The 25,244-nt window shown below is 45.6% G+C and overlaps 1 protein-coding gene and 1 long non-coding RNA gene across 7 annotated transcripts in view; one reads left to right on the top strand and one right to left on the bottom strand.

Annotated features, from left to right (window-relative positions):
- The window catches only part of LOC149970437 (uncharacterized), a 223,759-nt gene that overhangs the window by 236 nt on the left and 198,279 nt on the right, over nucleotides 1–25,244 (bottom strand). The window contains exon 3 of the long non-coding RNA XR_016493372.1: nucleotides 50–100. This is a non-coding gene — a long non-coding RNA (uncharacterized LOC149970437). The remainder of the gene's footprint in view (nucleotides 1–49; nucleotides 101–25,244) is intronic.
- The window catches only part of dab2ipb (DAB2 interacting protein b), a 246,587-nt gene that overhangs the window by 97,809 nt on the left and 123,534 nt on the right, over nucleotides 1–25,244 (top strand). For all 6 annotated transcript variants that reach the window (XM_090227118.1, XM_090227120.1, XM_090227121.1 and 3 more), the window contains exons 2-3: nucleotides 6,547–6,656; nucleotides 16,696–16,814. In XM_090227118.1, coding sequence (XP_090083244.1) covers nucleotides 6,547–6,656; nucleotides 16,696–16,814 — 229 coding nt within the window. The remainder of the gene's footprint in view (nucleotides 1–6,546; nucleotides 6,657–16,695; nucleotides 16,815–25,244) is intronic.

The following is a 25,244-nucleotide window of genomic DNA, read 5'->3' as shown; positions in this document are numbered from 1 at the left end:
TACAAATTGCATCTAGAAGCTGATGCACCCAAAAAAAAACGATACTTACCTTGGCCTAAACATCAGCACCACTGGTAACTTCCACAAAGCTGTGAACGAGCTGAGAGACAAGGCAAGAAGGTTCGTCTTTGCAATCAAAAGAAACATAGAATTTGACATACCAATTAGGATCTGGCTAAAAATACTTGAATCAGTTATAGAACCTTTTGCCCTTTAAGGTTGTGAGGTCTGGATTCTGCTCACCAACCAAAAATTCACAAAATGGAACAAACACCAAATTGAGACTCTGCATGCAGAATTCTGCAAAAATATCCTCAGTGTACAATGGAAAAGACCAAATAATGCATGCAGAGCGTAATTAGGCCGATACCCACTAATTATCAAAATCCAGAAAAGATTTGTTAAATTCTACAACCACCTGAAGGAAGCCATTCCCAAACCTTCATAACAAAGCCATCACCTACAGAGAGATGAACCTGGAGAAGAGTCCCTCCCCTAAGCAAGCTGGTCCTGGAGCTCTGTTATCAAACAGACCCCACATAGCCCCAGGACAGCAACACAATTAGACCCAACCAAATCATGAGAAAACAAAAAGATAATTACTTGACACATTGAAAATAATTAACAAAAGAAACAGAGCAAACTAGAATGCTATTTGGCCCTAAACAGAGAGTACACAGTGGCAGAATACCTGACCACTGTGACTGACCCAAACTTAAGGAAAGCTTTGACTATGGACAGACTCAGTGAGCATAGCCTTGCTATTGAGAAAGGCCGCCGCAGGCAGACCTGGCTCTCAAGAGAAGACAGGCTATGTGCTCACTGCCCACAAAATGAGGTGGAAACTGAGCTGCACTTCCTAACCTCCTGTCCAATGTATGACCATATTAGAAACACATATTTCCCCCAGATTACACAGATCCACAAAGAATTTGAAAAACAAACCCAATTTTGATCAACTCCCATATCTATTGGGTGAAATACCAGAGTGTACCATCACAGCAAATGTGTGACCTGTTGCCACAAGAAAAGGGCAACCAGTGAAGAACAAACACCACTGTAAATACAACCCATATTTATGTTGATTTATTTTCCCTTTTGTACTTTAACTATCTGCACATAATATGAAACGTGCAACGTCTTTATTTTTTCGGCAACTTTTGTGAGTGTAATGTTTACTGTTTTTTTAATTGTTTATTTCACTTTTGTTTATTATCAAGTTCACTTGCTTAGGCAATGTTAACATATGTTTCCCATGCCAATAAAGCCCTTAAATTGAAATGTAATTTAACTGAAAGAGAGGGAGAAAGAGATGCATATACTGCATGTACAAAAGCACATATCTCTACAACTGTTTAACCACCTTCTCTGCGATTCCAGCACCTTTCTCAATCTCTCATGGGGTCGTACTGTTTCTCAGAAGGAGTGAAGTGACTCACTTCTCTCCTCCATCCAGCCTCTTATCTTCCCCTGCCAGACCCAAGGCTCTGCAGCCTCTCCTATAGAGGGCCCTTAACTACACTCGGAGACCCAGGCTGAGCAACGTTACAAGCCCAGCCAGGTGACTGCAATCTGGGCTTTATCATCTCCCAGGTCCCCTGAGACTCACACTGCCAGGTGGAGTGAGACTCTGTCCTATTAACCAACTGTTAGGAGGGATGGAGGGAAGGATAGGGAGACGGAGTGAGGCTAGGGAGGGCTAGGGAGGATGGAGAGATCTGTTTATGGGCAAACAGAAGTAGAGGAAGGGTGGAGGATAAGAGTGAGAGCCGTAGGGAAGGTAGGAGGGATGGCTGTTTTTTTTTCGGGCTATGAAGGAGGAAGAGGAGAAAGACATGAAGGAGGGGAGAGGTAGAGGAAGTGTGAGCGAGAAGATGCTGAAGGACGAGGTGAGGTAGAGGAGGAGGGCTTGTACAGGGCAGCGGGTGGACCTCGTTGAGACAATACTCAATACTCAAATACTCAAAGACAAAACATCTACTGTATGTGCCCTCTAGCTGACCTGACGGACAACACATACCTTTGTCTGCTGCCAGACACACACACACACACACACACACATGCCATTCCATTCCCTCCGTTCCAGCCATTATTATGAGCCGTGCTCCCCTCAGCAGCCTCGACTGACACACACACACACACACACACACACACACAAAGATAAATAAAGTTTAATAAAGTGCCTGATAGGCTGCTGCCATGGCAGCAAGATAATTAATTCTCCTCAGATCTCCGGGTGTGTAAAGGTTTTATATGTTTAACTCACACATGGGCAACTTTAATTTGCATTTCTTCTTCCACAAGTGTCTTCTGTATTACCTATGTTTCGCTAGTGCATCTCCTGCTTTCCCCAGTCCCTATTGGTACACAGGTGTGTGTGTGTGTTTAACACTTTACAGCCAACCTGTAGCCAACCATTCCTCCAACCAGTGACTGAGTGTAGGATTCACAGCTGGCCCCTGCATGTGTTCGCTATGAGAGAGGAAACTACTCTGATCTGCAGTACTCTACACACATGCCTCATTATGTGGTGAGCTAATTAGTGTGTCAAATTGCACTGCATGCCTACACATGTTGCTACCATCTGCACAGTGTGTACCGTACGAGGAGAACAGGCTGCTCTTCATATGAGTCCCGGGAAAACACGTTTTACAGTCTCTCTTTACCAATTATTAAATCCTTCTAATTAAAACGTGTGTATTCTGCAGAGTAATAGTGTACCCTTTGGCAAACCTTATGCACCCTTATCTGTACTCCATTGGGCTTATGGTACAACTGTCTGATTTCCTTGTAAGGACGTGACTTATTGTTGATTGACAGATGTAGCTTTGGGACCTATAGTGACGTGCAGTGTCGTGTTTGTTTTTTGTTGAGCTGCAAAAAAAAGAGTTGAGAGCGAGAGAGAGACTCAATTTGGCGCGGTGGTTTGCTATGCAAATTGATGGAAAGCGGTGTCGAGGGGGAAACCGTATGACATTGTAAAATCAATGTACACAAACAACAAGTTTGTAGTTCAAATTGGCACATTTCTTTCCTCAGGGCCGTGGGGTGAGACAAGAATGTACCTTGAGCCTCACCCTCTTCAACATTTATTTCAATGAATTGGTGATGGCACTAGAACAGTCTGCAGCACCTGGCCTCACCCTAATGGACTCTGAAATCAAATGTCTACTGTTTGCAGATGATCTGGTGCTTCTGTCCCCAACCAAGGACGGCCTACAGCAGTATCTAGAAATTTTGCCCAGATTCTGTCAGACTTGGGCCTTGACAGTGAATCTCAGCAAGACAAACATCACGGTGTTCCGAAAAAGGTCCAGTAGCCAGGACAATAAATACAAATTCTATCTAGACACCGTTGTCCTAGAGCACACAAATAATTATACCTACCTCGCCCTAAACATCAACACCACAGGTAACTTCCACAAGACTGTGAACGATCTGAGAGACGAGGCAAGAAGGGCCTTCTACACCATCAGAAGGAACATAGAACTTGACATCCCAAATTAGGATCTGGCTAAAAAATATACTTCAATTACTTATGGAACCCGTTGCCCTCTTTGGTTGTGAGGTCTGGGGTCCGCTTACCAACCAAGAAATTCACAAAAAGGGACAAACACCCAATTGAGACTCAATTGAGAATTATGCAACAATATTCTTGTGTGGAACGCAAAACCCCAAACAATGCATGCAGAGTCGAAGTAGGTCTATACCTGCTAGTTATCAACATCCATAAAAGAGCTGTTCAGTTCTACAACCGCCTAAAAGCCCTCACCTACAAAGATATGTACCTAGAGAAGAGTCCCCTCAGCCAGCTGGTTCTGGGGCTCTGTTCACAAATACAAATAGACCCCACAGAGCCCCAAGACCAAGACACAATTAGACTCAAACAAATTATGAGAAAGCAAAAAGATTTGACAACCTCGAAAGAATCAATACAATTGGAACGCTATCTGGCCTTAAAAAGAGAGTACAGAGTGGTAGAATACCTGGCCACTATGACTGTCCCAGAATTAAGAAAATCCTTGACTTTGTAAAGATTCAGTGAGCATAGCCTTGCTATTGAGAGAGGCCACCGTAGGCAGACCTGGCTCTCGAGAGAATGTGCACACTGCCCACATAATGAGTGGGAAACTGAGCTGCACTTCCTATCCCCCTGCCAAGCATGTTACCTACCGCCTTAGAGATACATATTTCCCGCAGATCACATGGACCCACAAATGAATTTGAAAACAAATCAAACATTGATAAACTCCCATGTCTGTTAGGTGAAATACCACAGTGTGCAATCCCAGCTGCAAGATTTGTGGCCCGTTGCCTTGAGAAAAGGGCAACCAGTGGAGAACAAACAGCGTTGTAAATACCACCAATATGTATCTGCTTATTTATCTTCCCCTACTATTTGTACTACAGCTATTTGCACACTGCTAAAACACGGTCCACAGCTGATAATATAACACTTGAAATGACTCTCTTTTATAACCCTTTGTGAGTGCAATGTTTGCTGTTCACTTTCTAATAGTTTTCTGTTGATATTGTTTTGTGTCTTCTCACTTGTGTTTTTTTTTGTTGTTTAAATCACTCGCTTCTGCAATGGAAACACATGTCCCCCATGCCAATTGAAAATTGAGAGTGAATTAGAGAGAGAGACCGGTGATGTCCCCTAAACTGACACAGATCAACATTGGCCTGCCAGTGACCTCACAGAGGTCGGGGGGGGGGTCACTGTGTCTGCTATAGAAGGTTGTGGGAGGGGGGGGGATTGACAGTACTTACATGAAGGGAGAGTCCACACTAAGCAGCGTTGTCGACAGCTGTTGTATTAGGCGCACGTGACCAGTGACATTTGATTTGCTATTTCAGTGTTCACATGATGTCAAAAAAGTGCGAAAGTTTAGCTTGAGCGCTTGTTTTCGCGCGTAGCCTACTGCGAGTTGTACGGCATACTGGCGTCAGCACAGTCGGGACTGAGTCGAGGTGTAAACAGTACAGGACGTTCCCATCAGTTGTCTGTCCCAGCAGGACGTGTGTGTTCTCCCTCAGTCAGACCTTGTCTTGTCCTTTTATCCAGTTACTCTGTGTGCTAAAACAGCAGACAGCCCTGTAACATAGCAGACGTTCTAATTTACTGTGGCACAGCTAATGCTGACAGGCTAACAGACAGACAGGGGAGTCTGACTACCGACACTGACAACACCAAAAACCTGTCTCCTGGTTTCTTCCTTTCCCTTAAAGTATGCGGTATCTGACAGGGGTGATTTTGTGTGGGTTTTTTTAAGGGGAAAAGTGTCCACTTTCGATCACAAGGTAGATGAACCAGAACACAATGCAAGACATGAAACCTCTCCTGTCAAAAACAAAACAACAATGAGTTATGTGCCTCAAGCGCTAATTGCTACAGTTTCGAATGGAAACATTGCCGTGAGGGGTTAAGTTAGTTCACCCATCTGCAAAAACATGGCAACCCACGGTTAATGTCAGTCCTGTTCTGTGCTGTACCATCGTCTGAAGCGTATCGCTGTATCAACATGCATACTTGGCATGTCTCACATTCTTGGAGTGGACATGTCCCGATCTGCAGCACATGGTACCGCATGGCTCTGACAGAGTGGTAACTATCACTGTCTGTGATAACAGGAGTCGCATTAAATCACTGCACATAGAACAGACACACAATGAAAGACAAAGCAGTGTCAGATCAAGATAGACCCCAGGGCTGTCTATTTAGAGACAACAAATGAAATGGAGTTGAACAAGAACATGAAAACAATGTGCAAAATGAAAGAAACGTTATGCTGGTTGTTTAACTGAGCCTGACTTTTGGAAACAAAGCCGGTTGCACAACATGTATTTTACTCCATTATCCTGACTGATGTCCTCTCTGTCTCTATCTCTTCCCTGTCTCTCTCTCTCTCTTCCCTGACTCTCTCTCTCTCTCTCTCTCTCTCTTCCCTGTCTCGCTCTTCCCTGTCTCTCTCTCTCTCTCTTCCCTGTCTCTCTCTTCCCTGTCTCTCTCTCTCTCTCTCTCTCTCTCTCTCTCTTCCCTGTCTCGCTCTTCCCCGTCTCTCTCGTCCCTGTCTCTCTTGTCCCTGTCTCTCTCTCTCTCTCTCTTCCCTGTCTCTCTCTTCCCTGTCTCTCTCGTCCCTGTCTCTCTCTCTCTCTTCCCTGTCTCTCTCTTCCCTGTCTCTCTCTTCTCTCTCTCTTCCCTGTCTCTCTCTTCTGTCTCTCTCTTTTCTCTCTCTCTTCCCTGTCTCTCTCTCTCTCTCTCTCTTCCCTGTCTCTCTCGTCCCTGCCTCTCTCTTTCTCTCTTCCCTGTCTCTCTCGTCCCTGTCTCTCTCTCTCTCTTCCCTGTCTCTCTCGTCCCTGTCTCTCTCTCTCTCTTCCCTGTCTCTCTCTTCCCTGTCTCTCTCTCGTCCCTGTCTCTCTCTCTCTTCCCTTTCTCTCTCTTCCCTGTCTCTCTCTTCTCTCTCTCTTCCCTGTCTCTCTCTTCTGTCTCTCTCTTCTCTCTCTCTCTCTCTTCCCTGTCTCTCTCTTCCCTGTCTCCCCCAGAGTCGCCCCCGGAGCGAACGGGCCGCCGACGGAGCATGCCTGGTGGTGCGCCGGACAAGATCACCCACACCATGGAACCTGCCGCAGCAGCCACGCCCTTCAGAGTCACCGTGAGTACTCGCCTGCCGGAGCACGCAGAGGGTGTGCCTGCACGCGCCCGTGTGCGTCAAGAGCGTGTGACAAAGAGAGGCAGAAAGAAAGAAATACTAATTGGAAGAGAGACTTCCGGAGACAGGGAGAGTACAGTAGTCTTTAGGATGTCACGTCAACATGAATAGAAGTCTGGTCTCCAGGTGATTCTATGCCCGTCTGAATCTCATTGAGCTTCTCCATAACACCCATTCTGAATGCACTCTGATGTACAGGTTGTGTGGAGTTATCCAGCCGTTGTGGAATGATACATCTGTGGTGCAATAGGCCTCATTTCATTTTCTCTTTTCTTCCCCTGGCTCAAAATGAGCCACTTCTCACCGTGTTTTATTCAACAGATATTTGAACTGCTACAAACTGCAGAAATGCAGACTCTGTGAGTCATCCATAAGTAGCTTACCACCTATAAGCAGAGCGCATCCCCATCAAATTAGAGATGAGAGTGGAGAGGAGGACCTCTAGGTGAACTGTACACGGCCATCGGGAAACATTCAGAATGCAAACAAACTCTTTACGTTGCCGATCCAATGGAAACGCTTCTCTGTCCACTGTGACTGGTTCAAACAGAAATTATTCCTATAGATTGACAACATATACATTAGCTTCCCCCGTGTTGGTTACCAAGGTCTCCATCTTTTGTCGAACTCAAGTTGATGTAGTATGCTCCTGTCTCCTGTCTCCGTCTACTCGCTCTCCTTCCATCTATCTCTCTCTATGACAATGCCAAAACCCTCCACTCCACACCATGTGTCCACAGAACACTATTGCTGTCTGTTGACCGTACCTATAAAAGATAGTTGATGTGCCTCTGACACTAACTTCGTGTACTGGAAGCCATATTAAAAACACATGAATGGTTGAACTTCCACAAAGTGAGACTGAAGTGTGTTTTATGAACCGAGCAGTTGTTTCCACCAGGTTTTAATGGCAAATACAGCTGCTGTGGATTGGCTCGTTGAGATTATGAGTAGAGAACGGAAGTGTGGTTGTGCGTGTAGACGAAGTGTTGTGGCAAGGGGTTGCGCCTGCCGTGGCTAAACATTCATGGTGCGCAAGCGCGCGTGCCCGTACGAGCGAGAGGGTAGGGGAGAGAGTGCAGAAGAGGGACAAAAGGGGGCGAGAGAGAGGAGACAAAGTGTTAGTGAGACACAGAGGAGTCCGACAGACAGCGGGTAGGCTTTATATCGATCGATCGGGTGTCAGTTAAGCTGCTCCCTGCAGGGACCAGAGGAAAGAAGAGAATGAGAAAAGAGAGGAGAGGAGAGGAATGGAGAGAATGAGAGAGGAGAGGAGAAAAGTGATGAGATGAAGCCACTGTGTCTCGCTGTACAGTCACATGACCATTTCTCTTTCTCCTGAGTCATGAGGCCATTAAGTTCATGTTTGGATATGATATGATAGAGGTAGAAGGTACCTGGCACATTAGGCACACGTCTAGGATCAGCTTACCAAACTCAAACCATCCCTTAAACCATAAGCGATAAAATCTTAAACCTAACATAGAATCAGGGTAACTTTATACCCCCCCCCCCCCAATGAGATAACAATAGATTTAACATCAGCTTATCTGCAGACTATTCCATTTGTTTGTCATTACAGTGCCCTCTTCTGGCAAGTAAGGGTACAGTCCACTTTTTGCCCACTGTGTTTACTTGGATGCAATGTAGTGTGTGAATGCGTATGTGTGAGTGAGTGACATCCCTCACCCTCCATCCATCCTGGCCAGTTGCTGAAAGGACATCCCAGCTCTTAGCCCCCTCTCTCCTCCTGAAAGACCAGTCCTGACATCTAAAGTACCTCCTCCTAGGCTTTGAGCTAAATCTGTCAAAATGACTCTCTCACACAGTTATCCCGGCCCCGGACTCTGTCATGCAAACACACACACTGATTCGATAAGAAGACTTCACACACACTTGGTTGAAGAATTCTCTCTCTCCCCCAAACAACTAACCCATACTCTTAGAATGTTTTTATTTTTTATTTAACCAGGCAAGTCCTTTACAAAGAAATAGTTATTCACAATGGCGGCCTACCCCAGGCCAACCCTCCCCTAACCCGGACGACGCTGGGCCAATTGTGCACCGCCCTGTGGGACTCCCGATCAAGGCCGGTTGTAATACAGCCCGTGATCAAACCAGGGTCTGTAGTGACACCTCTAGCACTGAGATGCAGTGCCTTAGACCGCTGTGCCACTCGGGAGCCCATGTGTGTGTAGGGTTCTTTGGCTGACTCCATAAGAGAACCCCTTTTTGGTTCCAGGTATAAAAAAAAAATTGTGGAAAGTGTTCCACATGGAACCCAAAAGGCTTCTACCTGGAACCAAAATGTTTTTGGTTCCAGGTTTACCTGGAACCAAAAAGGTTCTTCAAAGGGTTCTGTAATGAGACTTTCCAAGTGGCACTGCGGTCTAAGGCACTGTGATAGTGATAAAGGGGTCACACAATCAGGGATCAAACCAGGGTTTGTTATCACAACCGGCTGTGATCGGGAGTCCCATGGGGCAGTGCACAACTGGCCCAGCGTCATCCGGGTTAGGGGAGGGTTTGGCTGGGGTAGGCGTCATTGTAAAATACGAATTTGTTCTTATTAACTGACTTGCCTAGTTAAGTAAAGGTTAAATAATAAATAAATGTGGACAGGTGACAAACTATTTTAGGTTCTATATGGCACCTTCATGCTAAGAGTGCAGGATACACAATTTTGTCCTGTTCTCCGCTAAAGTGGGGAGAGTGGTGCCAACCCAATTCGACTCTTCTCGTACAGCCACACAACAAACCCTTGAGGCTGATTGCAATGCCTCGTCAAATTGATTCTGAATTAGGACTTCTTCTCATCCAATCTCTCCCTCTATCCCTCCCACTCTCCCCCCTACGTTCCTCCCCCTCGGTCTCAGATTGTTCTAGGGGTCTAATTGGAGACTCTGGCCCAGTGATTTTGTGTGTGTGTGTGGGGGGGGGGGGGGGGGGGGGGTGTCCCCTCTGCTCAAACAAAAGACATCCCATGGGTTTTGGGCTGTCCTGACCGCGATGATTCAACAAACCGCTGGCGCAGAGGAAGCGGGAGTATGGACACACACGTGCATGACCGCAGCGCGCACAGACAAAAACACGCAGAAATACAGTCCGTTTGAATGAGTCATCTCAGACGTACAGGTGTTTGCATGCAGTGTTGTGGAAAAGTATTTGATCCCCTTTCTAATTGTCTCTGCTTTTGCATATTTTTGATACTCCGGTACTTTAGACGAGGTGGGTCCCATTTATGTCTGGCAAACACCGAAAACTGCATTCCACAGGAAGAACCTTATACCAACGGTCAAGCGTGGCGGCGGTCGTGGGATGGTTTGGAGATGTTTTGCTGCCGCAGGACCTGAACGGCTTGCTTTAATAGAAGGAGCCATGAATTCTGCTCGGTATCAGAGAGTTCTACAAGGCCATCCGTCTGTGAGCTGGAGCGCAGCTGGGTCACGCAGCAAGACAATGATCCAAAACACACAATCAAGTCTGCATGGATATGGTTAAAAAGCAAAACATTTGAAGAAGTTTTGGAATGGCCTAGTCGAAGTTCAGTTCTAATCCCAATTGAGATGTTGCGGCAGGACTCAAAACGAACCGTTCCAACTTGAAAACCCTGAAATGTTACAGCAGTTCTGCATGGAAGAGTGGGCCAGAATTCCTCCACAGCGACGTGAGAGACTGATCAACAACTACAAGAAGCGTTTGGTTGGAGTCGTTGGCGCTTCAAGGTGGCACAACCAGTTATTGAGTGAAATGGGGCAATTACTTTTTCACACAGGGGAATTGGGTGTTGCGTAACTTTGTTAATTCAATAACTAAGTATCACATTTTGCTGTTATTTGTAAACTCAGGTTACCTTTATCTAATGTTATGTTCTGGTTGAAGGTCTGATAACATTCAGTGTTGAAAAAAATATGTAAAAATATAGGAAATCTGAAAAGGGGCAAATACTTTTTCACACCACAAGTGTCAACAAATCCATATTTGATTGTGTATTCTTTACTGGCGTATGTTTACTCTCTGTTATTTTACTCTTGTGTACTGCAGGTCCTTACTGGATGTATTGCTATATTATTATCTGTTCGGATATTTATGACCCAGCCGTACCATCACGCACACACACACACACACACACACACACACACACACACACACACACACACACACACACACACACACACTAGGCCTAATTAGCTGTCAGCCTAGGTGAGTTGGGACTAACGAACGAGGCTGTTGTGACTGACAGTGTGTTAACATGTAATGGTAAAGGGGTCTCCTCTGGCTGTGACAGCCGTATCGTCATACAGCCACTCCGTTGTTGCCGGCATGTTGCTAGCGTGTTCTCACAACGATAACCACAGGCTAGGAGAATATGTGTCACAATAATGAACGGAAAGGTGTCGTTCTGTAAACAGTCAGCGCCATGTTTAACGTGTTTTGCATAAGTGAGTTTGGTGTCTTGGATGGTGGAATGTATGTTATAAACTATGGAGGTTTGAAGAATATTATGTCATTCAATTTTTTACCTTTATTTAACTAGGCAAGTCAGTTAAGAACAAATTCTTATTTTCAATGACGGCCTAGGAACAGTGGGTTAGGGGCCTGTTCAGGGGCAGAACGAAAGATTTGTACCTTGTCAAGTCGGGGGTTTGAACTTCTAACAATTTCTAACAAGGTCAATTTCTAACAAGGTCATTACATCATGTATATTGCAATGTTTTACCTTCGTTTATGCCGTCATTTAAATGCGGTGAAGTTTTTATGTATTCAAGTGTTGATCATCTTTGATAAGCACAGGGTTTGGAAATATGTGGAAGTATGGATCGTTTGCGAGAACATCTCACGACGATCAAAGCACGCGATAGTTTGGCATTTAAGGTTGAGTTGAGGACGAAGAGGGCCGTCCCAGTACAGGTAGTCGTAGGGTGCAACGAGGGAAGGTGTCACTGTGTTAAACTCGACCCAAAATGCCCTCCGTCCCATGTTGTCTTAGTGTGGAGCGGGTCCACGCGGGTCGGAGAGAACCGGGCAGTGAAGAGGCCTGATAGGCAAACCAACCAGCTCACACATCAGTTATACAACACATATGAGCCATGAGTCTCCAGGAGGGAGGTGGTCCTTTACTGAGTTCTCTTTTGCTCATTCACCCTCTTTCACCCCTCTCTCTCTCTCTTGTATTGCTCATCTCTCGTTCCCTCCTGTTTCTCTTACACCCCTCTCTCTCTCTCGTATTGCTCATCTCTCGTTCCCTCCTGTTTCTCTATCACACCCTCTCTTTCGTTCACTCCTGTCTCTCTATCTAATCAGGGCCAGGATTGCCTACCCCTGAGCTAGACGAATGGCTCACCTTGGCAGGGCAGTGTCCTTGGTAGATGGTAGTTGCTAGTTCTATAGCCTGTCATTTATATTGAACCGACTGAGAGTGTACAGTGTCGGTTGCTATTCTGTATGCCCTTAACCCACTCCTACCGAACGAGTGTGATCAGAAATGAACAGAAGTGATCCGAAAATAGACACCATCAACTTGTATGCAATTCGCGACAGGCAGTACATGAATTTGTGAACAGAGCGTTTCAAATCACAGAGTAAATAGGCCAACACAGCCTCATCATGTCCCCCAGATCAAATATGAGTTAGAGGAGAGAGAGAGAGAGGAGGAGTAGTACTGGGAAAAGAACCTGTAGCTTTTGTCCGTCCCTCCCCCTCTCTCTCTCTCTCTCTCGAAACAGCCTGTAGTTGAGGTTCAGGTCAGGGGAATGAGAGACAGGGAGAGAGAGGGAGAAGGAGAGACAGAGAGAGAGGGAGAAGGGGAGAGAGAGACCAACAACGCAAGCCAAAGCAGCCAGCCAGCCAGCCAGCCAGCCAGCCACTAATACCCCCCCCCCCCCCCCCCCCTCCATTACCCTACAGGGACAGGACTCCATTCACTTACTGTAGTTATCTGGCTAATAGGAATGGATGGGGCTTTCATTTGTTAGTCCTACGCTCTCGCAGGGAAAAAGAGGTCGCCTTTGTGTGTGTGAGATGTGGAATTACTTCTGCTTTTTAGAGGGTTATAGAGTCGTGTGTGCGTGTGCGTGTGCGCGTGTGCGTGTGTTTAACTATTCCCCACAAGAAGAGTAAATGAACCAAAATTTGACCAACTGAGGACATTTTGTTAGTACCCACGAGGTCACATGCTATTTCTAGGGGGTTTAGGGTTAAGGTGAGAATTAGTGTTAGGGTTAGAATTACGTTAAGGGTTAGGAGCTAGGTTTAGGGTTATGGTTAGGTTTTTGGGGGTTGAGGTTAGGGTAAGGGTAAGAGTACTTGTTTGGTTTAGGGGTTAGGGAAAATAGGATTTTGAATGGGACTGAGTTGTGTGTCCCCAGAAGGTTAGCCGTGTGTGTGTGTGTGTGTGTGTGTGTGTGTGTGTGTGTGTGTGTGTGTGTGTGTGTGTGTGTGCGTGTGTGCGTGTGTGCGTGCGTGCGTGCGTGCGTGCGTGCGTTAGTGGTGCGTTGGGTCACGCCTGTTCCCGAATTAAAATATAGCCTACATTTGGTGTATAATTTCACTGCAAGAAGTGTATGTATAATTATATATGTGTATAATTCTGCAGAACTTAACATGTGAGAGCTTTCTTTACTGTATTTTTTCATTTTAACATGTATTTTGACAGGGAGTCAATGCTGAGACCGAGGTCTCTTTTCCAGATGAGCCCTGTATAGCACCACAATACACAGGGAAAAAAACACAATAAACACATTAAACTACACATTCATATACACAATAACCCAAATACAGGTTATTTTACACAACAATACAAGTTAAGCAAAGCCCAATCATTTTTAAAAAAAGGACAGATTCATCATGTAAACAGTCTGAAATACCCAAGAGGCATCAATTCCTCCTAGATCTACTGTCCCGTGTCCAGATTTCAGTTTCCATTTAACCCATCTGAACATCAGGCTACAGTCCCCTTGACTTGCCACAGGCCTATTTAAAGTCCCTGTCTTCTGACTGTCGAATTTGTGAAGCGCCTCGCCATCATCACACATAACATAGCCGGCACCCGCTATCATCCTCTTTCACCAATTTCTTTCCTAAACATGACTTTTCGGGCCCCTCCCTTCTCTTTATTTTCAGCCATTTCGCCGCTTTTCTCTTATTGAATTCAACTCTGACGTCCCTCTTTGCCACCGTGGATCAGCGTGAGCTTTTTCTGCACCTCTCCCAAAAGCAAGTGGCGATTGGCATGTTCGGCTGATTGTCGTGCGTACAGTTACAGGCCCTAAAGCTTAGGCACTAACGGACAAGACTGTATCCACACAATGTATTTGTCTTCTCTTTATTTCATCCCGCCCGCCCCGCAGACATAACGGCGGGGGCGGCAGATTATAAATCAGCCCACGCATCGCTCGTGTGTGTGTGTCTTGGTCTGCGTGTGTGTGTGTGTGTGCCTGTGTACTGAACGTGTGCGTGTGTGTGTGTCTGAAATTGCCTTGCAAACTTTCTGAGGCTCCCAGGGGATCAAACAACCTGTGACAACATACCACACACACTCTACCTCGCTCTTTACCAGAGGAGGCTGGTGGGGGCTATCTATAGGAGGACAGGCTCATTGTAAGGGCTGAAATGGAATGAATGGAATGGAGGCAGGTAGCCTAGCGGCTAAGAGCGTTGTCGATGTGCCCTTGAGCAAGGCACTTAACCCTAATTGCTCCTGTAAGTCGCACTGGATAAGAGTGTCTGCTCAATGACTAACGTGTAAATGTAAGTCAAACGTGGTTCTCACGTGTTTGATATTTGCAACCGTTCCATTCCAGCCATTACAATGAACATGTATGCCAATAGCACCTCCAACCAGCCTCCTCTGCTCTCGAACCCCCCCCCCCCCCCCCCTCTCCATCTCTCTCACTCCTCGTTGGTAAGACAGACATGTCATGTTGTGAATGGCCTGATTGGAGGCTGTAACTAAATAAAGATGCCAACCTCATTACAGCGTCATGCCATAAATACTCAAGGTGAATAGTCTGACTCACTCTACCCTATGATTACCCCATTCCTTATTCAAACACTGCGCGCACACACACACACACACACACACACAGCACACATACACACAAACCAAGGTCTGCTTGTCAGCCAAACCCAGCCGCTCAATAACATGACTGATTTATTTTGGCTAATCCCTCAGCCGGGGAGTCATTGCATGGATGGGAGGAGAGGAGAGGAGGAAAGAAAGAGAGGAGAGGAGAGCAGTGGGGCTGTCTAGACCTCCCAGCCATCAGGACTGATGAAGCTTTATTCATTTAGCTAATTGGATTTGAAGAGGCTGGCTGGAGCATACTAGAGAACCAGCTACAGGCTGTGCCTCTGCACCTACATGCGGTTTGGTTACCTTATCCCACATCACTGTACGTTTCTGTACATAAACACACATTTGAAAAGACACAAAGCGTCTGTGGCCGTGTGGCGCTGCCTCACATACCTCATGTGTAGCCATGTCAACAGCGATTGAACTTTGAGTGCATTGTGTCGTAAGTTCCTGTGTCTGGAGGAGTGGACAGCGGATGGTCTTTGTTCCCTATCCAGAGAATGACAATAACACTGTTCTCTGTGATCTGCTGGCCAGGTTCTATCACTAGTATTGTGCCTGCAACAGTGCCACGCCACTTGGCCACACGCACACACTCATTCACATTGCAGGTGTTAATTATACAGGTGTGTTATCAGCGGGATGGAGGCCTGTTTATCGTTTGTTTTCTGTCAGCGTCCAGGGTAGGTGTGCTGCAGGCTGTTTGTGTTTGTGTGTGCCTGTGTGTATCTCTGTGTGTGTGTATGAGTGGCATCGTGGAGGCAACCGCGTCAGGTGGAGGCAACCGCGTCCTCACGGAGCAGCAATACGTCTCTCGCTCTCTCTCTTTGTCTCTTTTCCTACAGTTCTTTCTCTGCCCAACCTCCCCCTCTCCTCCCCTCCCTTCACCTCAGACAGATTGAGGGCACACTAAAGTGACTCCTCTGCTCTCCTCTCTCTCAGTGCGTCTTAATGTCGTTATCATCACTCCCTTCTCTGCTGTGTCAGCTGGAAATCACAAGCTAGGCCTTTTGTCTTCCCCCAAAAACTTGCTGTGTTCCTTTTCTACGCCACATTTCTCTCTCTCTCTCTCTCTCTCTCTCTCTCTCTCTCTCTCTCTCTCTCTCTCTCTCTCTCTCTCTCTCTCTCTCTCTCTCTCTCTCTCTCTCTCTCTCTCTCTCTCTCTCTCTCTCTCTCTCTCTCTCCCTCTCTCCCTCTCTCCCTCTCTCTCTCCATCTCTCTCTCTCTCTCTCTCTCTGTCTCCCTCTCTCCCTCTCTCGCTCTCTCTCCCTCTCTCTCTCTCTCCCTCTCTCCCTCTCTCGCTCTCTCTCTCTCTCTCTCTCTCGCTCTCTCCCTCTCTCGCTCTCTCTCTCTCACTCTCTCGCTCTCTCTCTCTCTCTCAATGCCAGCCAACAGTTTCTATGGAAACAGAGAGGTACTTGAGGGAGTCTGACATGGGATGCAGATGTGGCGGAGTAGGATCTTGAGAAAAGTGCAGAGAGAGAACGAGAAAGGGAGAGGGGGATTGGGTGAAAGGGTGAAAGCTAAAGCTGAAAAGATAAATAGACGGACTGTGAGTGACTGATTAGTGGTGTGTACAAGTGAGAATGCGAATATTTCCTTTGAGGGCGTGTGACATCTCTCTAAGGTCTCATATAGCCTCATATATACAGACAGTTCTCAATCACCAGGCCTGTCTGTCCTTGACTTGACTTTCCAAGCCTCTATGAGCTATTATCGATCATTTATTCACTGGACAGATATTGCTTTATCAATAGAATTATTACTGTAACGTTGGACTGATTGGAAACATCTACTCATTCATTTCATGTCATTATCCTGTGTCAATATGTTGTTGTTATTGATGACCTTTCTCCCTCCCTCCCTCCCTCCCTCCATCTCTCCATCTCTCCCTCTCTCTCTCTCCAGGGCTTTCTGAGTCGGAGGCTGAAGGGTTCTATAAAGCGTACTAAGAGCCAGCCCAAACTGGACCGTAACTCCAGCTTCAGACACATCCTGCCTGGCTTCAGGAGTGTGGACAATGAGAGGTACAGTCGGCCCAGTGGTTGTACATTAAAGCTGTTTTACGCTGTGGTTTCACACTGGTATTAGTTTGTGTGTGGGGGCCTGTGTTGATACTGGATCTTTGTTCTGCCTTTTGGGGGATTTGTGTGTTTGTGTTTGCTTGTGTGCTGGCAGATCTGTTTTGTTTGGATGCGTCTTTGACTGATGGCTGGTTACGGAGGTCGCTGTTGACATGCTTGTGTTGTCAGTGAAAACCAGCCGAGCTCTGCTCTCCAATCTGTCATTCCAACTCTCCCTCTCTTTCTCTCCTCCTCTCTTTACTTCGGTTTCTGCTTCGCTCAGTTTTCCTCCCTCTTTCCCTCCCCCTCTCTCCCCACCCTCTCTCCCTTCCTCCCTCCCTCCCCTCTCTCCCTCCTCCCCGATCCCTCTCGCTCCCTCCCTCTCGCTCTCGCTCTCGCTCTCTCTCTCTCTCTCTCTCCGTCTCTCTGTGGGCTGAGGCTGAGTGTGATGGATGTGCTCTCCTCTGCGTGTGTCTTAGTGGTGACACTCTTACCTCTGTGGCCATGCTGCTGCAGCGTAGACTGGACCAATCGAAGCCCAGGGCCCTGGCTCTGTCTGTCTCACAGGTGATTTATGGCTAAATGTCACACATCTTACTCCAGGTTCCCTTTTACCCTTCACTTGCCATTCACCACCAGTTCTATTACATGTGGCCGGTCCCTTCATGTTGAAATGCCAGCTCCATTTCTATTGGATACGTGAGTGAGCAAAATAATATGTTTCGCGACGAATCTCGGTGGGGAATGAATGTGGATTTCTGAGTCACGCTGGTTCTTCGCCCTGAGCTCATTCGGAGTGATTTTGATTAGCTGTTACTCTAAAGGAAAATCTTTAACAAGATCATGTCTTACTCAGGAGTTCGAAATCAGCCGCTTTGAAAACAGTTTTTGCTCTATTCAAACAATCCCAATTAGGTTTCATCCCAGAGAGTCTAAGTTGTGTTTTCACTGCTCATCCTCCTACACTAACACTTTGTGTTTGACTGTCCCTTTTATTCGTGTCAGATAAAGACTCTTAGCTCTGCTGGCACTTTAAACGATGATTGGGTGGGATCGGAGATGAGGCGATCTGTCTGCCTGGGCTGGGTAATTAGTAGGGATATAAAGGAGCACTGTACTTGTACGTGGAGTTCTTCTGTCTCTCTGCTGCTCTGAGCCTGTCAGAAGGTGTGTGTGTGTGTGTGTGTGTGTGTGTGTGTGTGTGTGTGTGTGTGTGTGTGTGTGTGTGTGTGTGTGTGTGTGTGTGTGTGTGTGTGTGTGTACGTGTGTGTACGTGTGTGTGCTGCTTTGAGCTTGTCAGTAGACTCTGCTATAGCTGGAGACTACCCACCTACTTTTAATGAGCCATTAGAATCAGGAAGTGTCATCATGGAACATTGTGAGTTTTCTGTCAATGTAGAGCAGAGTGCTGTTCTGTTCTGTTCCTCCCACTGCTTGGACAAATTATACCATGGCTACATGGCTCTATCTCCTTCCCCCTCCCTCCCTCCCTCCCTCCCTTTTTCTTTCTTGTTCTCTCTTTCGGTCTCCCTGTCTCGGACTGTGGGTTTAGTTTCCCTCTGTGTTTTCCTGTGATAAAGCGCTCAGTACAGAACGCAAATGTCGGACAGGAAATTAGACCGTCCAGGAAGCTCCTTATCTCCCCTACAACGCCACAAACACACATACACACACACATCATTATTTTTATACACCCACCCACGTACACACACACGCAAGACTGATAACAGTTTCATTTCTACCATCTAGTATCGAGGGACCCAGGTGACACTTTGATACATTCCCCTACCAGTACAGTGTGTCTATGTCATTAACTCCCCCCCCCCCGTAGAGTGTGATCTCATGTGAAGGAATTTGATGACACTCCACTGTCTGTCAGCTCAGGAACAGGCTTCCCACAGGGCAGAGTCCCATACACACTGAAACTCACATGGCCCACAGTCACATAGAGTCACATGCAACTGAACCTCCAGAATCATCTGAGGTGGGACGGAGGATAGGGGAGTAGGGCGAGGAGGATGGGGAAGGGGGAGGAAGGATGGAAGAGGGAGAACGCACACACCCGTTAACAACACACACGGTCCCATTAAAGCTGAATCTATCTCTCTGTCACTCAGACTGACCTGCAGATGAACAGCAGCTGGACAGCATGAATTATTCAAAACTGTTAATCAGCAGCGACCTGGGAATAGTTACAGGGCATTTGGTATTTTATTAGGATCCCCATAAGCTGTTACTCTTCCTGGGGTCAACACAAACTTGAAACGTGACATAATACAGAACATTAATAGACCAGAACAGCTAAAGGACAGAACTATATACAGTTTATTACAGCACATACAGCCTACATATCAATACATGCACATAATGTTTAGGTCAAATATGGGAGACGCGTTGTGCCCTGAGGTGTTGCTTCATCTGTTTTTTTTTGGTAAACAGGTTTGCTGCTTATTTGAGCAATATGCGATGGAACAGGGTTCCATGCAATAATGGCTCTACAGTATATACCGTATTTGGCTTCCCTCCAGGCTTAAGGGCAAACCCCTTACTCTAGACTAAAATTAAAGACATGACAGATAGGAGAGGCCATATAGTGGAGGGGAGAGGATGGGGATGAATGAGCCACTGGAGATTGACAGACAGGAATATACACACACACACACACACACACACACACACACACACACACACACACACCACAGAAAGATACAGTACGGAGCAGATGTCTGTATCGGCTGATCAAAGAGAAGTGTGGTACAACACAGATACACAGACCAGTCTGTCCATGTTGCAGCCAGATACCCTAGTAATGTTTTATATACTGTTAACCAGCACTCCTAATTCCCTGAGGAATATGTTACTGCGTGTGTGTGTGTGTGTGTGTGTGTGCGTGCGTGTGTGCGTGCGTGCGTGCGTGCGTGTGAGCATGAGTCAGGCATTCATGTGTGTCTCATTTGAAGGAGTGGCAAAAGTTTTAATACACATGCCTAATCAGCCCACTAGTGATATAGACTGCTGCAGTCATCAAGATACCATCTCTGTATCCTCTCTACGGCCCGAGGAGAGCAGTGTTATCAGGTAACACAATGAGTTGAGCTCAGTGGGAGGTCTTTCTAATGGAAGTATAATGACAACGGTATTGATGGGTCAATTTCTCCAGCCCAGATGCATTTTATAGCCTCCTATAGCCTGCTGTTTCTGCTGACAGCAGCTACAGATGTAGAATCTTAATTTGATCACTCTGTTGCAGGAGAACTTCATTTTAAACTTATAGTGTATTTGAGGTTAAAAAAAGGCCTTGTAAGTTTATAATTTCCACTTAGAAATTTGACTTGATTTTCTCTTATGGAACATGTATAAACCCCCTACAAAAATGTCCATTCATTATAATCCACATAATGATTCACATTTCCTGTTGCTGAAGGATTATTTTCCTGCTGTAACAAACTGGCTCAAGTGAAGATTTTTTTTCTCACCCATCTTTGTTTAGCCTCTAATTTGATCAGGGAGTCTTATCTACACACAATACCTCATAATGACAAAGTGAAAACATGTTTTTAGCAAATCTATTGCAAATGTATTGAAAATTAAATACAGAAACATCCCATTTACATACAGGTCCACAGAACTTTGACCTCTAGGGCACATAACAGAATTAGCTATATAAAGGTCTTTAAAAACAGAATCTCAACTTTGTTGACAAGTGGTTCTGAAAGGTCATGAAATGACCTTTCAAGTGATAGTGTCTTTAGAAAGTATTCACACCCCTGATTCAATACTTTGTAGAAGTACCTTTGGCAGTGATTACAGCTGTGAGTCTTTCTGGGTAAGTCTCTAAGAGCTTTCCACAGCTGGATTGTGCAACATTTGCCCATTAATCTTTCAAAAATGATTCATGCTCTGTCAAATTGGTTGTTGATATTTTCTAGACAACCACTGTCAGGTCTTGCCATAGATTTTCAAGTAGATTGAAGTCGAAACTGTCATTCAGCCACTCAGGAACATTCACTGTGTTCTTGGTAAGCAACTCAAGTGTAGATTTGGTCTTGTGTTTTAGGTTACTTACTGTCCTGCTGAAAGATGAATTCATCTCACAATGTCTGGTGGAAAGCAGACTAAACCTGGTTTTCCTCTAGGATTTTGTCTGTGCTTAGCTCCATTCTGTTTATTTTTTATCCTGAAAAACTCCCTAGTCCTTAACGATTACAAGCATACCCATAACATGATGCAGCCTCCACTATGCTGAGTAGTACTCAGTAATGTGTTGGAATTGCCCCAAACATAACACCCCAAACATAACACTTTGTATTCAAGACAAAAGTTGAATTACTTTGCATGTTTTTGAATATTTTTATTCTGTACAATCTTCCTCATTTTTTAATTTCTATTAGGTTGCTTTGTGGATTAACTACAATGTTGTTAATCCATCCTCAGTTTTCTCCAATCACATTGTGAAATCCCTGACTGTTTTACTTCCTCTCCGGTAAGCAAGTTGGGAAGGACACACTATCAGGGGCGGCAGGTAGCCTCGTGGTTAGAATGTTGGGCCAGTAACCGAAAGGTAGCTATATCGAATCCCCGAGCTGACAAGGTAAAAATCTGTTGCCCTGCCCCTGAACAAAGCAGTTAGCCCACTGTTCCAAGGCTGTCATTGTATTGCATAGTTGCAATAATTGCATAGTAAAATAAATACATAAAACGTCTTTGTATTGATACATCATCCAAAGTGTAAATTATAACTTCACTGTGCTCAAAGGGATAGTCAATGCAAATAGTCCGGGTAGTCTGGTTAACAGTTCAGGAGTCTTATGGCTTGGGGGTAGAAGCTGTTAACAAGCCTTTTGAACCTAGACTTGGCACTCCGGTACTGCTTGCCGTACGGTGGCAGTGAGAACAGTCTACGACTAGGGTGGCTGGAGTCTTTGACAGTTTTTAGGGCCTTCCTCTGACACAGCCTGGAATAGAGGTCATAAATGTCAGGAAGCTTGGCCCCAGTGATGTACTGGGTCGTACGCACTACACTCTGTAGTGGCTTGCAAAGAGACGCTACCTCTGGTAAGACGAGGGGTGGGTGTGTGTGTGTTTTTGTCAATAACAGCTGTTGCGCGATGTCTAATAATAATCTCGAGGTATTGCTCGCCTGAGGTAGAGTACCTGATGATAAGCTGTAGACCACACTAACTACCAAGAGAGTTCTCATCTGTATTTTTCGGAGCCGTCTATTTACCACCACAAAACGAAAGCTGGCACTAAGACCGCTCTCAACCAACTAAAATGTAAGCCTATATTCAGTAGTCAATAGTCATCAATGTTGTTCCCGGTTGGGTAACGGGTAAACAAAAGAATGTCATAACAAAGGCATAGGCGTCATCTTGACCCAGTTAGCTGCATCAGTGTCATCCTGCAGTTGACTTGGACTGCGTCTGACAAGGCCATAAGCAAAGAAGAAAATGCTCACCCAGAAGCGGCGCTCCTAGTGGCCGGGGACGTTAATGCAGGCAAACTTAAATCAGTTTTCCAAATTTTTTACCAGCATGTCACATGTGCAACCAGAGGAAAGAAATCCCAGACCACCTTTACTCCACACACAGAGATGCATACAAAGCTCTCCCGTGCCTTCCATTTGGCAAATCTGACCATAATTATATCCTCCTGATTCCTGCTTACAAGCAACAACTAGTGACTCACTCAATACGGAAGTGACTCACTCAATACGGAAGTGGTCAGATGACGCGGATGCTAAACTACAAGACTGTTTTGCTAGCACAGACTGGAATAATATCGGCTTCATCAATAAGTGCATCGATGATGTCGTCCCCACAGTGACTGTATGTACATATCCCAACCAGAAGCCATGGATTACAGGCAACATCCGCATCGAGCTAAAGTCTAGAGCTGCCGCTTTCAAGGAGCGGGATTAAAAGAAATCCCGCTATGCCCTCAGATGAACCATCAAACAAGCAAAGCGTCAATACAGGATTAAGACTGAATCCCACTACACCAGCTCTGACGCTCGTCGGATGTGGCTGGGCTTGAAAATGATTACGGACTACAAAGGGAAACCCGGACGCAAGCTGCACAGTGACGCGAGCCTACCAGACAAGCTGAATGTCTTTTATGCTCACGTCGAGGCAAGCAACACTGAAGCATGCACGAGCACACCAGCTGTTCTGGATGACCGTAGAATAGTCTTGATCATCCAGTTTATTATCCAGTGATTAAACGTTGGCTAAAAGGACCGATGGTAGAGGCGGGTCACCCACTCGGCATCTGATTCTTAAAAGGCACCCCAACCTACGACCCCTATATCTCTGTCTCTTCTTCATGCGAATGACTGGGATTTGGGCCTTTTCCGGTGTCTGAAGTAAATTCTTCGGTCCGACACGTTAGAAAAAAAATCGTTGTCCCGTACGAGGTGAGTAATCACTGTTCTGATATCCAGATGCTATTTTTGGTCATAAGAGATGATGGCAAAAACATTATGTACAAAATAAGTTGGAAATAACGCGAAAAATAAAACACACACAATAGCACAATTGGTTAGGAGCCGGTTAAACGCCAGCCAACTCCTGTCGCACCATAATTATTACATTCACTGTTCAACTGAGGGACCTTACAGATAATTGTATGTGGGGTACACAGATGAGGCAGTTCTTTTAAAATCATGTTCGAGACCATTATTGCACACAGTGAGTCCATACAACTGATTATGTGACTTGTTAAGCACATTAAGACTCCTGAACTTATTTAGGCTTGCCATAACAATGGGGTTGAATACTTTTTGACTCAAGGCATTTCAGCTCTTCATTTTTTATTCATTTGCAACACAAAAAAAAATGAAAAACAGAATTACACTTTGACATTACGGGGTATTGTGTGTAGGCCGGTAACCAAAACATTTCAACCTAAATCATTTTAAATTCAGGCTGTAACACAACAAAATGTGGGAAAAGTCCAGGGGTGTGAATACTTTCTGAAGGCAGTGTAGATCATTTTCAGGAGGCTGGGTCAAAAAATAACCCAACGTGTGTTGTGTCCAATATTTACCCGGTGCTGGGTTTTTAACACAGCATTTTATTTTAGAGTCTAGAGAATAAGGTCATGTTTTTCTCATGTCAACTACCTTCCCCGTGGTATTTTCTCTCTGTTGCATCACGTCAGACAGATATCCCAGTGTTTCTGTGTGTATTACAATCCAACACCATCTCTTCACGTTCTTTGAATCATTAAGCTCAGAACCAGTGGAGCTGCAGTCCTGCCGAGTGTGTGTGTGTGTGTGCGTGTGTGTGTGTGCGTGTGCATGTGCGTGTGCGTGTGTGTGTGTGTGTGTGTGTGTGTGTGTGTGTGTGCGTGCGTGCGCGATTGCTGGGAACACATCACGCTGTCACACAAACACTACTGAAAAATGCTTATCTCAGTCATGTAATTCCTCCTTATTTTAACACACACACATAAACACACAAGTACACACAATAACACACACCCTCACCAACTGTGTCATTTTTTCCCCGTCTCCTTAGTCCAATTACCAAATCCGTTTGCATTACCTAATTTCTCTCTCTCTCTTTCTCTCCCTCCTTCCCCTCTTCCCACCTGTCCATCTATGGGTAATGTGATTATAGTGTGTGTGTGGATGTTTGCAATTGTGGTGTGTGTGTGTGTGTGTGGTGTGCCCGTGTGTTTGTGCTCTTTGCATGCGTGCGTGCCAGGGTCTGGTTCATATTCATCTGTCTGTCGGCAGATGAATCAGACAGCATCTCTCTTTTGATCTCTCTTGGGAACACAAATCACAGTTCAATTGCACCTCCGACGGCCACAGGATGGAGAGAGTGTGTTGGGCTGTGTCTGAGTTCTGAGAAGACATGACTCATTGGCCCAGGTGGAACACATGGCTGCTCCTTCGTGACAAATGTTGTTATAAGAAAGGGAAACCTTATATTTTATTATGTTTTATTCATAGCCCCCCCCCCCCCCCCCTCTCTCTCTCTCAATTCAATTTCAATTCCAATTCAATTTAAAGGCTTTATTGGCATGGGAAACATGCAGTCTGTTAACATTTCAAAAGCAAGTGAAGTAGATAGTAAACAAAAGTGAAATAACAATCAAAATGAACAGTAAACATTACACTTACAAAAGTTCCAAAAGAATAAAGACATCTCAACATTGTACTCCTGAGTGGCACAGCGGTCTGAGGCACTGCATCTCAGTACGAAAGGGGTCACTACAGTCCCTGTTTCGAATCCAGGCTGAATCACATCCAGCTGTGATTGGGAGTCCCATAGGGCGGCGCACGATTGGCCCAGCGTCGTTCTGGGTTTGTCGGGGTAGGCAGTCATTGTAAATAAGAATTTGTTCTTAACTGACTTGCCTAGTTAAATAAAGGTTACATTTTAA

The sequence above is a fragment of the Oncorhynchus mykiss genome, chromosome 29 (assembly GCF_057628025.1).
Source record: "Oncorhynchus mykiss isolate SJ-2025 chromosome 29, ASM5762802v1, whole genome shotgun sequence".
NCBI classification, from domain to species: domain Eukaryota; kingdom Metazoa; phylum Chordata; class Actinopteri; order Salmoniformes; family Salmonidae; genus Oncorhynchus; species Oncorhynchus mykiss.
Note: the sequence above shows the minus strand (reverse complement) of the source record. Positions and strands in the feature narration are given on the sequence as shown.